Raw genomic sequence first — 16314 nt, 5'->3', positions numbered from 1 at the left:
AAGACCAGTTTTCCTACTGGGCATACCACTTTTGGCAGTTAGACCATCATCCTCTGACTACCTCACCTTCCTTATCCACACAAATATTTACTATCTACCTACTTATTCTGAGATGCCTTTGCATTGCACCAGGACAGGTTCCAAAACACAAAAGATGCCAATGTCAAACAAACTCGCTAAACCGGGTAGTCTGTCCCAGTCTTTGTGTACTTGAAGAGTCCCAATTGATGTTAGCAGGTCAAAGGATTCTAGAAGGTCCACATAAAGGAAATTTGTTTGAAGCTCTTTAATCCATTTCTCAGTTGCATTTGATTACCAACTCTTGGGGGTGATTGTTTTCATCTCTTAGCACCCACATAATTATTGTTCTGTGAATTAGGTTTCAGGTAATACTGGCTAAGTAACCCAGAAGGGTGCCTGGGCTTGTGCCCTGGAGTTTTTTCCCAAAGATTTGAATCCCTAACTGGCTGACAGTCTCGTCGTCTGTCAGGCCTAGAACCAGACCCTCCCCATCATCTTGAGAAGAGGTAACCAACAGGTCCTTTAGGGAGGGTCCATGCACATGCCCTCCTCAGCTCCAAGTAATTAAAACCGCATCCCTCTGCATCTTGTCCCAAGTTCACATTTTCCCATTCACAAAGCAGTTTAGTCTTCTAAACTAGACCCACAACATACTTCTGGCTTCCACGTGACTCTGGTAGGATCCTTGAGCAAGGCCTTCCTTGAGTCTTCTGAGAGGGGCAGAGGGAGGCTGGGAATTTTCATAATTTCATGAGATCACGAGAAAAGCTACTATTTATCAAGATGCTGAACTGGGCTCACCAAGGAGAATCCCGTAGGAACCTCCTAACGGCCTATCAGGAAAGTTGCTAATAGCCCCCCTGTTTTACAGTGAAAGAAACTAAGGTGCAGAATGATAAAATGCTTTGCTCAAGAGAATTAGTGACAAAGCCTGCATCAGAGTTCACTTGTTGAATCCTGGATTTTGCATTTTCTCTAGCCTGTAACTTAAGTGCTGCTAAGACAATGGGGAGCCAGATGTGATAAACTTCGAAAGAACAGAGAGCAAAAATTTTTCCCCATTAGGATCTTTCTCCAGGGAAACAGGATGGTGTCATTTAAAAATAATTCCATGCCCAGCCTTTTATCCTATTATCATTTATTCTGCTTCATACGATAAATAAAAGTTTTTTTAAAAAAAGAAAAGTTCTCTCAAAAATTCCTTTTGGAAAAAAAAAATAAAACAATAACTCTAGAAAAGAGAATCAGCTTTAGAAAGGATTCAGAAAAAGGAAACCTCATCTATTCTTTTCCTAAAAGCATGATAATTATTCCAGAAATCACAAGTGCTCATCTCCTCCCCCACCTCACATCCTCCCCCTCCCCATTACTTGCTCTGCAAAACTGATAATTTCTGAAGCCAAGATGGGAATGGAAATTAATTTGTCATTTAATTTTTAATAAGTTAAAGACATCTCGGTGACACAACCAATCAGTCTGCACGTGCATGCCAGAGGAGGCCTTGAGGAATCCTCAGATGGAAATGAAATACAGCATCAAATGCTGTGTCTGCTTGAGCTGAAGCACATAAAAGATTGAGCTGTTTAGAAGGGGAAAGGGAGAACGTGGGCGTCCCTCTGCAGCTTGGGATGCAGAGCAAGTCTTTGTCAGCCACAGCCCGAGACAGCCAGGGGTACATCCCACCTGGAGTCGCCTTTATACTGAACGGGATCTGCTGGATGTGGGCCTGGCTTCAGGGCTGGACACTACCCAGATCCATGCCTGAGGCATGGTGGTGCCTGAGGGTGGATCCCTTGCTAGTTGTCTTTGCTATGCTCCTAATCTAAATGGCTTTCTTTTCCTTGTGGCTAACCTTCCCATCCCAGCATGGCTACTCATGGCTCCTCATCCTTGAAAGATGTCCATCTCTCAAAGGACTTGGCTACCAAAAAACACTTCAGAGTGTTTTTCATCATGATCCTAAAGCTATACCAAAGACTGACCAACACCAGTGTACCCTAGCTCCACCAGCTTGCCATGGAGCATATCCACTTGATGTCTCTGCTCTCCAGGTCTGGGAACCTTGAAAAAGCACCTCAGAGCAGTCCATTGAGTCCCACCGACCCCTACCCCGAGCTCCATCGACAGCTTCTCCCATGCTTTTCTTTCCTTTCCAGTGACCTCAGTGTTTCTAAACCTCTGACTTTACTGCCCCCATGTAGTTTTTCGAGCTAACTCCTACTTCATACTTTTCCTAGTGAACGATACTAATGTTCAGTTTTTGGACCAAGACGATGACGATGACCCCGACACAGAACTGTACCTCACGCAGCCGTTTGCATGTGGGACAGCGTTCGCCGTCAGTGTCCTGGATTCACTCATGAGCGCAGTAAGTGGGGGACACAGGGATGTGGGGATGGCGTGCCTCCAGTGCATAAGGGGCATGGGCTGGAGCTTGGGCTACACTGGAGAGCAGAGCCATGCAAACGCGCCATCTGGTAGGAGGTGCTGTTGTTGATCTAACTAGTACACAGATAAACACCTGATTATAAATTCTTGAAAGTACAAGGGAGCTTGTGAGTAAATATAGGTGAGCACTTGACCCAGTCTCGAAACTAGAGAAAGAATTCTCCAAAGAAACAGTGTCTATTTTATGTCAAGATCTGAACAATGGAGAAGGGAGCTTTTGTGGGGAAGAGTACCCCCCAAAGAAGGACAGCAAAGGGAAAGACCTGCTAGGGAGAAGGGTACCTGCCAGGCTCAAAGGAGATAGGGAAGGCCTGGGTATCAGGACCTGAGGGAGTGAAAGTGGAGGAAAGGCAGAGCTGGACCCATAGGACCTCAAAACCCATCTTCATGTTTTTGGTCTTTTTCTTGACAGCAGTGAAGAGGCGCTGAAGGGTTTTAAGGTGGCAAGTGATGTGATCAGGTTTATGTTTTGTGGGATTGCCCAGGCAGGTGTGTGGAGGGTGGCTTAGGAGGCAAGATGGCCACAGGAAGTCTAAGTAAGGGGCTGTCCTGCCCTGTGGAGTAGGATAGAGCCCGCAGAGCTGGAGGGAGGTGGATGCGTCTGAGTGGTGTTTGCCAGCAAAAGCTGTAGGACTTGGGAACAGACTGAATATGAGCAAAAGGCAGAAGAGCACAGAGTGTCAGAGTGCCAAGGGGGACTCCTAGGTCACTGTCAGTCATGGAAATGGGGTCCTGGCAGAGGAGTGGTGTGAGGCCAGGCCTGGCCGGGACTCTGGCACAGTGTAGGAGTGGACCGGTGGCAGAGAGAGGATGGTGGGCTGGCCCAGGGATCCAGAGCATCTCCAATTGCTTTTGTAACTTGATATGCATCAAACGATCAAGGCATTTGTGTTTTCACTTGTGAGACCAGAATCAAATGACAAAAAGGTCCCATCTTGAGACTTCCCTCGTGGTCCAGTGGCTTCGACTCTGGCCTCCCAATGCTGGGGGGGCCTAGGTTCGATTCCTGGTCAGGGGACTAGCTCCCTCATGTCACAGCTCAGAGTTCTCATGCAGCAACTAAAGATCCTGCATATCACAATTAAGACCCAGCATATCTAAATTAAAAAAAAAAAAAAATTAGGTACCATCTTAAAGAAGCAGTCTTGAACTACAAAAAGCAAAGCAGACTAGAATGGGGATTATAAAGTGTTCCCACTGAGTGGCTTTGTTTATTATATAGAAAAATCTTCTTTTTGGAATTTTCAACTTTATCATTTGTAAAAATATAGACATAGGCTAGATAATAACTGACCTTTGGAGAATCCACCCACATACACAAAAAAGAGTTTTATTGAACTCATTAAAACCGTAAACATAGCCCAGAGAGTTTTTATATACATACATTTCTTTAAGTGCTTAAGAAGGCTATTCTCCTGCATGTGTTAAACAACTGATGTGCTAATTATGCATTATTCTCATCTATTCATTAAAGCTAATCCCAGAAGGACCTCTATTTGAGGAAAGAAAAGTCATAAAGCTTTTTAAGACTAATTTAAGTTATTCTATATTCCTGAATGTGGTCCAACTACGAGCATATCTTAGTGAAAAATCAGAATTATGCATTTAAAAATAAACATGAAACAACATTCATCTGAATTAAGGTCGACTGGGCTTCATGCCATCTCACCACTTGCCAAGCCAAGGAGGAGAGCGAGCAAGAGATCCCTAGAGAGGGCCGTCTTGGTTTCCCAGGGCTCATGACCTTTCTGATGGTGTGAGGATCCTGAGCCTCATCTTTCTACCTGCCAGTGATGTTGGGCCCCATTTGGGCCAACTCCCCAGGCTGGCCAGAGGGCCTGATGGAAGCAGCAGGATATGCTCATTACGGTGCCGGATTCTCTGTAGTAGGCCATGCAGTCTCCAAATCCAGTTACCAAACAGATTTTGGTAACTCCTCAGAAGTTTCATTTTACTTCTGATCCTAATCAGACAGATTTCAGAAGACTGTTCTCACAAGAAGACAATGAAACTGTTTATAATAGATTTTATTCAGAACTATAAAATACTTGATCCAAATTTTTTAAAAAATCCAAATTTACAAAATTGTTTCTATAGATCAGACATGCAGGATATTCCAGGTGAGACTGGCTACATAATTTGAAAGTCTACTTTTCCATAAGTTACTGCTGCTGCTGCTGCTAAGTCACTTCAGTCATGTTTGACTCTGTGCGACCCCATAGACGGCAGGCCCCAGGCTCCTGCGTCCCTGGGATTCTCCAGGCAAGAACACTGGAGTGGGTTGCCATTTCCTTCTCCACCATAAGTTACTAAGAATTTCAAAATGATGACAGCAGAGCACTGAACCAAATGAGGGGCTCTTCTGAGCATGCACTTTGGGTGACAATGCAGGCCACACACTCAGCAAACCAGCCCTGGTTGCAAGGAATGAAAGGACTCAAGAACTTCACCTCCACACAGTCAAGGGGACACATGGTGGCCATGGGGTAGGAGTGGGGGTGCCCCTAGATTTGAGCTGCATTACTCTCTCTACGGCAGCACTAGTGAGTCAGTTCTTGGAAACTCAGCTGAGAAATCAAAGTGTGAAATTAAAAAAAAAAATCTGTCTCTAAACTCCTTTGAAATGCAAACTGAAATGTTTGGCAGAGCATGGCTAAGGTGTGTATGAATACAACAGCCTGCTAGCAAAGTAGCACTTCTGAATTCCAGCCTGGGAAGAAGGGGTGTCGGGAATCTAGTAACGCCATTGTAATGATCAGCAGCAGCATTATTTATTGAACGTCCAGAACAGTACAAAGCCCTTCATTATTATTATTTTGGACAATATTATTTTAGGCAGTAATGTGAGTCAACCTGGTTTAAGTGTTGAGGCAACACCTATTTAACCGATCTACTGTTGTGACTTCTCAAATCATAAAACAGAATGCCTGTCCACTTATTCCAGGCTTTGTTTTCATTGTCTGGGATAAGCAAGTTCCACAGTGAGGTCTCAAATTCGATCTGGTTCAACAGACCCAATTGGATCTAGACCTTCTGATAACAGATTACTTTTGATTTCTTAGCCTTCCACCACAATTGTAATTTATGAAAAAACAGGAGATTATCTAGTACCAAGGCAGTAACTAGAATATAAATTGAGAAAGTGAGAATCCAAACAGCAGGAGTCAGAGGTAAGCTTCCATCTCAGGCACTTGCTCATGAGCAGCATCACAATATCCGCACACACATCTCTTTAGATGTCTATGATCTCCTTTTTCTAGCACTGCTCCCCAAATTGCCATTTAATAATGTGTCTAAACATTCCGTGAATATTGTCCTTCATAACTCAACTCCTGCTGCTTACTGCTTCATTTGTGAAAAAGAACAATGTTCTGATTCATCACATGCATTCCCAGAACAGATAGCGATGTTACCAACACATCCTCTTGGCTTTGTCCTGTGAACCCACAGCAGAAACACATGATGAGAAGCAAGAAGTATGCTTATGGATATACGCCTCTGAGAAGAAGATCACAAGAAATGTGTTTCTCAGAATCATCCAGTTTGTTGCTCATACTTATGTGAAAGATAAAGCCTCTCCGTGAAACTGGCACATGGGTATTTAGATTTCTTTTTCACACCGCCCCCACTTTCCCCTAGTCTCACCTCAATTTGAGTTACCTACCCTAGAAACAAAAAAATTAGTCAGGGCCTCAGGAGCCAGACTGCTTGCATGTGGATCCCAGCACTGCCACTTACTGTTTGCATAGCCTTAACCTCTTTGTGCCTTATTTTTCTCATCTTTAAAATGGGACTGCTAATAGTACCTACCTCATAGGAGGGCTTCCCTTGTGGCTCAGCTGGTAAAAAAAAAATCTGCCTGCAATGTGGGAGACCTGGGTTCGATCCCTGGGTTGAGAAGATCCCCTGGAGAAGAGAAAGACTACCCACTCCAGTATTCTGGCCTGAAGAATTCCATGGAGTATGGTCCATGGGGTCGCATTCAGACACAACTGAGCGACTTTCACTCACTCACTCACCTCATAGGACTGTTGAGATGATTGAATGAGCTAAGGTTGTAAAGTGATTTGTTCATTGTTGTTCAGTCGCTCAGTCATGTCTGACTCTTTGTGACCCCATGGACTGCAGCATGCCAGGCTTTCCTGTCCTTCACCATCTCCTGGAGCTTGCTCAAACTCATGTCCATTGAGTTGGTGATGCCATTCAACTATCTCATCCTCTGTTGCCCCCTTTTCCTTTTGCCTTCCATCTTTCCCAACATCAGAGTCTTTTCAAATGAGTCAGCTCTTCACATCAGGTAGCCAAAGTACTGGAGCTTCAGTTTCACCATCAGTCCTTCCAATGAGTATTCAGGATTAGTTTCCTTTAGGATTGACTGGTTTGATCTCCTTGGTATCCAAGGGACTCTCAAGAGTCTTCTTCAACACCACAGTTCAAAAGCATCAGTTCTTCAGTGCTCAACCTTCTTTATGGTCCAACTCTCAGATCCATACATGCCTACTGGAAAAACCGTATCTTTGACTAGACAGACTTTTGTTGGCAAAGTAATGTCTCTGCTTTTTAATAAGCTGTCTAGGTTTGTCATAGCTTTTCTTCCAAGGAGCAAGTGTCTTTTAATTTCATGGCTGCAATCACCATCTGCAGTGATTTTGGAGTCCCTCAAAATAAAGTCAGCTACTGATTCCATTGTTCCCCCATCTATTGGCCATGAAGTGATGGGACCAGATGCCATGATCTTAGTTTTTTGAATGTTGAGTTTTAAGCCAACTTTTTCAATCTCCTCTTTCACCTTCATCAAGAGCCTCTTCAGTTCCTCTTCACTTTCTGCCATAAGGGTGGTATCATGTGCATATCTGAAGTTATTGAAATTTCTCCTGGCAATCTTGATTCCAGCTTGTGCTTCATCCAGCCCAGTATTTTGCATGATGTACTCTGCATATAAGTTAAACAAGCAGGGTGACAATATATAGCCCTGATGTACTCCTTTCCCAATTTGGAACCAGTCCATTGTTCCATGTCTGGTTCTAACTGTTGCTTCTTGACCTGCCTACAGGCTTCTCAGGAGACAAGTAAGGTGGTCTGGTATTCCCTTCTCTTGAAGAATTTTCCACAGTTTGTTGCGATCCACACAGTCAAAGATTTTAGTGCAGTGCTTGGCACATGGCAAGCTCCATATGCATTTAGTGTTATTAATCAATACATTTTGGGGCACTTACTAGAGCCTAGGCACTATTGTTCATGCTGAGGATCCAGTATTTGCTGGAAGAAGAAAGATGCGGTCCCGTGCCCTCTTGGGGTTTGAACTGTCATTTTAGGGGGTGGTCACTGCCTCAGGCCAGTAGCTGTGTCAGTGGGCACCTGGACTCTAGCAGATAGGGATAACTAGTTTGAAGAACACAAAATAGTTTGAATGGGTGTGGAGAACTACACTGAAAAACCAGAGGAGTACAGCTGAGGGTGAGGATCTTTAGCTTTGTGAGACAGAGAGCTGACCTCTCTGCTTGCCAGAAATAACTGAACTTATGTGGCTAAGATGGGAGAGTAGGACCTTCTGGAAGAGGGAACCACACGATTTACTTTGCTAACTGTACTTGCGTGAAGGGCTGAACCCTTGAGGTGTGTTATGGAAAAGCCTGAGTTGTCAGGCAGCCCAGTGCCCTGTGATGTCAGTTACATAAACAGATTCCTCCTCTGTGACTCTCCTCCTCGAACTCCATTCCAGAGTCACCATGTAGACTGTTCGTAAGGAGACAGGCAGCCCGTGATCCACCCTGTGGCAGGTGAGCCAGCACCACTGTGGGCACGATGGATGGACTCAGAACACACTGCCACTGTCATAATCAGGCCAGGCAGGGCTGGGGTAGGGGAAAAAAAAAAAAAACATCAAATAGTTCTCATCCCTCGTGAAAGAAAAATACTAAAAATAAAAATCTACACCATGAAAACTAGCAAATATAAAAAATGGCAGCTATGACATGGAAAATGACAATTTTAGAGCAATTATAAACGAAAGGCAAAGTGCCATTAAAGTTAAGGCAATGTTATTAAAAGATGTGTTAATTTTCAGTTAAATTTTCTATAAAAGACCAATTAGTTTAAAAGGCTTGACAGCATTAACTGTGAAACATAAGCTCTGGTAATTATACTTTGAAAAAATAAAAAAGAGAAGGATGCTGCAGCGTGTTGGAGACACGAGTGCAGAGGGACCTCCATGGAACGGGCTAGATGGCGCTGTGGGCTCAGATTTCCCTGTTGTAACTCACTGGTCCTTTCCCTAGCACTTCTGGGTTTACTCCCCAAAGTTCAGAAGCTAAGGGGCCACTCAGGTGATCTGGGCCAGCTGATACTGGAGCTGAGAATGCAGAGAGAAAGCAGTGTTCTAAACTGGTTGCATTGTCAGCTGGTTGTTCTTTTTATAAGCTACCCTTTATTGAGTATTTGATGGGCTTCCCTGGTGGCGCAGTGGTAAAGAATCCGCCTGCAGATGCAGAAGACACAAAGGAGACTTGGGTTTGATCCCTGGGTCAAGAAGATGCCCTGGAGGAGGACATGGCACCCACTCCAGTATTCTTGCCTGGAAAATCCCATGGACAGAGCAGCCTGGCGGGCTGCGGTCCAGGGGGTTGCAAAGAGTCAGACATGACTGAGCACACTGAGCATTTGTTGTTCATTAAAATTACACAAAGTATCTCAGTTAACACTATCCAATAATCTGGGTTTATTTGTTTCTAATCCCTTTTATATGGATAAGGAATCCAAAACCCAGAAAAGTTAGGCAACTTTCCTATTGTCATAGCCATTGCAAGAGATTTTAAATAATAGCAACTAAATTCTGAAGTCTGTACACAGATCTAGGGGTGCCATGTTGCCATACTTAGGTGAAAGTCTGCCCAGACCAGACGTGGAATCCGGACTTTGGCACTGGGAATAGGGACTCCCATATTATTCAGATTACACCCGTGTCTGGATCCCAGGCACTGAGCAGAACCCTGGAGAATTCTGTTCTCTTTAGCGCCCCCAAAAACATGTGACACAGGAACAGCCATTGCAAAGTCTTCTGCTGAAAATGAGGGCTTCCCTGATGGCTCAGTTAGTAAGGAATTGCCTGCAATGCAGGAGACCCGGGTTCGATTCCTGGGTTGGGAAGATCTGCTGGAGAAGGGAAAGGCTACCCACTCCAGTATTCCAGCCTGGAGAATTCCGTGGACATTGTATGGTCCATGAGGTCGCAAAGAGTCAGACCTGAATGCATTCCTGGAGACTAGTCCTGGCCCGGTTTGGAGATTCTGTGCCAGACTTTCTCACAAGGCTTCTAGCACAAATATAGTGAACAGGCCCATGCAGAGCACAGGAAAGACTAGGAGTACAAAAGCTTAGGAGGCAAAGGAACACACCTGTGTGTTACAGAATTCTGTTTCTTCCATCTGGTGTCTCTGTTACCCAGGGAAAGAATGGTGCCTTCTGGGTCAGATGAGCTGTGGAGAGGTTTGTTCTAGCTGCCACATCCTCCATAGTAATAGTCTTTGATAACTGGCATTTGAAGTCCTAGCACCTGGTTTGCCCTCGTGATGCTTAAACTGTCACTTCCTAAGCAGAAAGCACTGGATAGAATGCTTAATTGCAGACCTATGTTCTGTGACTGGTACCCCAGCCCCATAAAGAAATTTGCCCCCTAAAATAACTGGACATCCTTTATCAGGGGAAGCATTGTCTTTCCACCAAGTTACTCAGATCACAAAGAGACGTTGAAACGTGCTCAGAGCACACCTGTATGTGATGTCAGAGGACTTCTCTGCAGCTGAATACTGAGGCACCAAAATGGGAGCAACAGAGCTCTCTGACAGGCGTCATTATACTCCGTCACAGCAGAAACTGTTACCTATAGCTCTGCTCCTTGATGCCTGTATGAAAAAATCAAGGAGAGAGATCTGGGATACAGTGCCAGCTCAGGGGCCAGAGAATTGTGTTCAATGTTGTGAGTGGTTCTAGAATTATGCAGGGACCTCTGAAACCCTCTGACCCACCCTGAAATTATACCCCTTGATGGGCAATTTTGAAAGTGACACACTTTTGGAATAGCATACAATTTCAGTCCAAACCAAGAGCAAACCAAGGGATTAGTAGGTGCTCAATAAATGTCAGTGACTGATTGATCAAAAAGATTAAGCTGTTTCAGCGTAACTGATTTTAGCACAGAAAGGGAAACACTTTAAGGTCAAATCTTAAAGATTTGACAAAACAATAACCTTTCATGTTGACCTCCCTGACTTATTGTTGCAAAGCAGAACTTAGAGTGTTCTTTGTTTAAGAACCATCGACTGTTTTCCTTAGAAAATGAATTCCTGTTCCATGGGAAACTTTGGAAAGTGCAGATATATATAAAGAAGAAAATTTAAATAAATCATATTCCCAGGACACAAAGATGAGCCTGGCTAGTATTTTGGTATATTTTCTTCCAGATGGTTAGATAAATATGGAATCATCCAGTTTTATATCTGGGTGTTTTTTTTTTTTTTGCTTTTCAGAGTTAGTATTTTTATCAGAGTATCTAATCATGTCATTTTCTTTGAAATCATTGTAATGGTCTCCATGTAGGACTTCCTGAGACTCAAACATATGGATGTCCCAGAATCTTGTTAAACATTATCTATTGTGGGACATTTCAGTTTTTAATCATTTTTATTATAAAAATAACTAACCCTGTGATAAGTATTATTGTACATAAATCTTTGAGCAAGAAGAAACTTATTACTTTGAGGTAAACTTACTGGGTTTTAAACAAATATGAACGTATTTAAAACTCTTGGTATCTATTGCCAGATTATCCCCCAGAAACAATTGTACCATTGCACCACCATCAGTGGTGTGTGCATGCCATCTCTTGCACTTTGGTGAGCAGTGATTATCATCTTCCTTAGGGGGTCCTTCAATTGTGTTGGTGGTAGTTCTGAAGTATCTATAATTTTAACTTGTGTCTGCTGCTACTGCTGCTAAGTCACTTCAGTCCTGTCCGACTCTGTGCGACCCCGTAGACGGCAGCCCACCAGGCTCCCCCATCCCTGGGATTCTCCAGGCAAGAACACTGGAGTGGGTTGCCATTTCCTTCTCCGATGCATGAAAGTGAAAAGTGAAAGTGAAGTCGCTCAGTCGTGTCCGACCCTCAGCTACCCCATGGACTGCAGCCTTCCAGGCTCCTCCATCCATGGGACTTTCCAGGCAAGAGTACTGGAGTGGGGTGCCATTGCCTTCTCTATAACCATGTAAATGCATATGGTCTTTTGTGAATTTTTCTATAGATTTTATGCCTAAATTCTGCTTGCTGAACAAAAGAAGTCATCAAGTATCCTGTTAGTGTGTTAGTTGCTCAGTCGTGTCTGACTCTTTGTGACCCCATGGACTGTAGCCCAGCAGGCTCCTCTGTCCATGGAATTTCCCTGAGATAGGTTAAATATTCAGCTATATTTTCACCAGGTTGTTTGTGGTTATATTTTCTGCCTTTAACTATTTTATAACATTTACCTCCCCCACACCACAACTTTGTTGAGATATCATTGATTTATATCATTGAGTTATAACATTATAACATAAGTTTAAGGTGTACAATGATATATGTATATATTGTGAAATGATTACAGCAGTAAAGTTAGTTAATACATCCATCACCTCCCAGTTACAATTTTTTCTTGCTGTTGCTGAGAACTGTAAAAATCTACTCTCTTAAGCAGTTTTCAAATACATAGTACAGTATTGTTTAGTGTGCCATATCTCCAGAATTTATTAATTATATCCTATGACCACTTTCACCCATTTCTCCCAGCCCCCACCTCCTGCCCCTGGCAACAACCAGTCTGTTCTCACTTTCTATAGGATCGGTTTTTTTTAGATTTCATATATAAGTAAGAGTATAAATTATATTTCTCTGACTTACTTCACTTAGCTTCATGCTCTCAGAATTCATCCATGTTGTTGCATAGGGCAAGATTTCCTCCGTTTACAGCTAAATATTCCATTGTGTATGTATCTGCCACATTTTATCAGTTCATCTCTCAGTGGGCACTTAGACTGTTTCCATGTCTTAGCTATTGTAAACAATGCCGCAGTGAACATAGGGATGAAAAAGATATCTCTTTGAGATAGTTATTTCTTCTCCTGTGGATATATATCCAGAAGTGGAATTGCTTGGTCGTATGGTAGCTATATTTGTAATTTCTCAAGGAACCAGCATACTGTTCTCCATAGTGGCGGTATCAGCTTACATTCCCACTGGCACTTTACAAAGGTTTCCTCTTCTTCACAACCTCACCAACCCTTATTTCTCATATTTTTGACAGTAGTCATTCTAACAGGTATGAGATGATGTCTTACCACAGTTTTGATTTGCATTTTCCTTATGACTAGTGATGTTGAACATCTTTTATAAAGTACCTGTTGGCTATTTGAATATCTTCTTTGGAAGAATGTCTATTCCATTCCTTTATCCATTTTTTAATCAAATTTTGGGATTTTTTTTTTTCCAATGAGTTGTATAAATTCCATTTGCTTCCTCTCTTAGAAATTTAAGTAAATGTATTTTCATAGTAGGAAATATATAAAATGAATTATAGGAAAAAATGAAAATGGATCAGAATTCTGTTTGTTACCAGGAATTAATTTCCATGTAAAATTTTGGGGTACTAAATATTTAATATTTACATAATATTAAATATTTTTATATGACTATATATCCTTGGAGGTCTGCACTTTTAACATGAGTTTAACATGAGATCTTAGTGATTTTTGGATCCTGCTTTTTTTAATATATTTTAATATTATGTCATGTAATTGTTACCATGCCATTAAATACTCTCTGAAAGCATAATATTAATATCTGTACAATGTAAGTCACATAAGTATATCATTATTATTTAATCACTTCCATATTGTTGAAAAAAATTTTCCAGATAGCAATTTCCCCTAAATCATTTGTTGAGTAAACGTCCCTTCTCCATGGTGTGTCATGCTTTCCTTATTGTATTAAGAAATGGAACAGCGTTTTTTATAAAGGGCCAGATGGTGAGTATTTTAGGCTTTTGAGAGCCATATAGACTCTGTTGACAATATTCAATTCTGCCATTATAGCACAAAAACTGTTAGTAAACAAGTGGGCATGTGTGCGTCTCAATAAAACTTTATTAAAAAAACAAAAACAGCTGGCAGTCTACATTTTTCCCATGGCCTTGATTTGCTAACTCCTGTATTAAGGTCATGGAGTATGGTTCTCAAAACTTTGAAAGACAGTTGCATAAACTGTTTCCAGAGGAAATTTAGCATAATTTTATCAAGTTTAAAAATGTATCAATTCACTAAATATCCTCTTGCTACTTCATTAATTGATGCTTTATTATTTCAACCTTCTATTTTTCTCAAATAAAAAAGAACAACCAAAAACAATTATTTTAAATGCTTAGAATTATTAGTTGACATTCTTTTCTATTCAATGATAAAAGCAGTTAAGGTTCTGAATTTGTCTCTGTAGCTTTGGCCTCAATCCATGACGTTTTTGTGTGTTATTTTCAAATAGTCTTTAATTTTTTAATACTCTATATTCTTGAGTTTTATTTCCATCTTCACCTGTAATTATTTAGGATACTTTTAAAAAACTTTGAAGTATTGGGTTATTTACTTTTCTTTCTACTATTATGTTTATTTTTAAAATATAGGCCATACATCTTATATTTTAGTATGTATATTGAGATTTTATACTTTGGGCCATTGATCATGATTTGTTAGCATTACTTGGAAGCTGACTAAAAATGTTGTAAAGTTTAGCACAAATGTACTTAATGCCCATATTATATCCTTCATTTCCTTATACTTCTGGTCTGTTTGAGCTGTGAAAACAAGAAACACAATATTTCACATATCCCTTTTACATATGACTCTCAATCCGTATTTATTTTACTATAATGGTTAATTAGTTTTGTTGTCTATATTTTGGTTCTAATATTTTCTCCATAAATGTTATATATTTTTTGTAAATTTTAACTACATGAACATGTAGTTAATTTGATAATAAAAATTAAAAAATTTTTCCTTTAAATATACTTTCCTTTGCTCTGTGTGTGTGTGTGTGTGTGTGTGTGTTTTCCTGTCTCTGAAGATACCAGAGTTTGATTTTGATTTTAGTTTTTGAACAAGTTTGAGAACTTTGCCATTTTATCAAATCATTTAGCTCATTTATGTTTAGTTATATAATCTATAATGCTAAAATTTGCATTATACTTTATGCTTTGATAATTGTGTCCTTTATTATCTATCCTTGGGCATTAGTCTCTTTTTGTATGCTTATTTTCTCTAATGATGTGTAAATTATACATTCTGTTTTTAACTCTAGTTAGTGGATACCATATACTCTATAAATGTACTTGAAGCTACATTTTATTTATATTATTATCTAGAAAATTTAGTAGCTCTTGATTTCTTCCTCTATATGATCAGAGAATTTACATGTGTCTTTACTTCCATCCTCCTTTCTCCTACCTCATTTTTCTGACTTTTAAAAATGATTTAATATTACTGATAGATAATTTTGTCATATTTTTTCTTTCAAGAATTACTTTTGACATTTACATTGTTTAATAATAATATATCCTTCAAGAATTCCATGTTTTAATATATTTCACCGGTATTTTTAAATAAAGTTTGCTCATTTTTGTCCATTTTAAAATTTGGGTTACTTTTCTTTATGTTGTTGAATTGTAATATTTTTAAATATATATTTGGATACTAGGTCCTTATGGGATATATGGTTTGCAAATATTTTCTCTCACTCTGTAGGATTTCTTTTCACTTTCTGGATAGTGTGATTTGTGCACAGACAGTTCTCACTGTGATGAAGTTTAATTTACCTATTTTTTTCTTTTGTTGCCTATGCTTTGGGTGTCATATTTAAGAATCCGTTTTCAAATCAAAAGCATAGTGCTTTACTTCTGTGTTTTCTTCTAAGTGTTTCATTGTTTTATCTTTTATATTCAGGTCTTTAATCCATTTTGAATTAACTTTTGCATAGGGTGTGAGGTAGGGATCCAAATTTATTCTTCTGAATGTGGATACCCAGCTGTGGTAGCAATATTTGATTAGGAGTCTATATTCTTCCTCTGTAGAATGATCTTGGAAGCTTTGTTGAAAAATCAACTGAGGCAAAGCGTATGAGTTTATCTCTGGATTCTCAATTTGATTCCAGTGGTCCATAAGTCTATCCTTAGGGCAATACCATACTCTCTTGATTATAGTAGCTTTGTGGTGTGCTCCAAAATCAGGAAGTGTGAGTCCTCCAGTTTTGTTTTTCCTTTTCAAGATGGTTTGGTTATTTAGGGCTCCTTGCAATTTCACAGGAATTTTAAAGTGAGCTTCTTCACTTCTATAAAAACGGTCTTTGGGATTTTGATAGCAATTGGAATAAATCTATAGATTGTTTGGGGGAATATTGCTATCTTAAGAATAGTAAGTCTTACAATCTATCAAGTTAAGATGTCCTTCCATTTATTTATATTTTCTTTATTTCAACAATATTTTGTAGTTTCCAGTGTACTAATCCTATATCTCCTTGGTTAAATTTATTCCTCAGTATTTTATTCTTTGTGATGCTATTGTAATAATTGTTTTCTTAATTTCATTCTTATGTTTTTCATTGGACGTGCATGGATTCACAAATGATTGGCTTAGTATTCTGCAATCTTAGTGAATTCATTTATTACCGAGAATACCATTTTAGTGGATTCTTTAGGATTTTCTATATACAAGATCATGTCCTCTGTGAATACAGATAATTTTTCTTCTTCAGTTTTTATATAGATACCTTTATTT

General features: G+C 40.2%; 1 protein-coding gene across 1 annotated transcript in view; it reads left to right on the top strand.

Annotated features, from left to right (window-relative positions):
• Window positions 1-16314, top strand: part of KCNMA1 (potassium calcium-activated channel subfamily M alpha 1) — a 771888-nt gene that overhangs the window by 731193 nt on the left and 24381 nt on the right. Inside the window, 1 exon segment of the mRNA XM_027530425.1 lies at window positions 2259-2389. Within this exon segment, the coding sequence (XP_027386226.1) occupies window positions 2259-2389 (131 nt within the window).

This window comes from Bos indicus x Bos taurus, chromosome 28, assembly GCF_003369695.1.
Source record: "Bos indicus x Bos taurus breed Angus x Brahman F1 hybrid chromosome 28, Bos_hybrid_MaternalHap_v2.0, whole genome shotgun sequence".
NCBI lineage: Eukaryota > Metazoa > Chordata > Mammalia > Artiodactyla > Bovidae > Bos > Bos indicus x Bos taurus.
The sequence above is the reverse complement of the archived record's forward strand: the minus strand, read 5'-3'. Positions and strand labels throughout refer to the sequence as shown.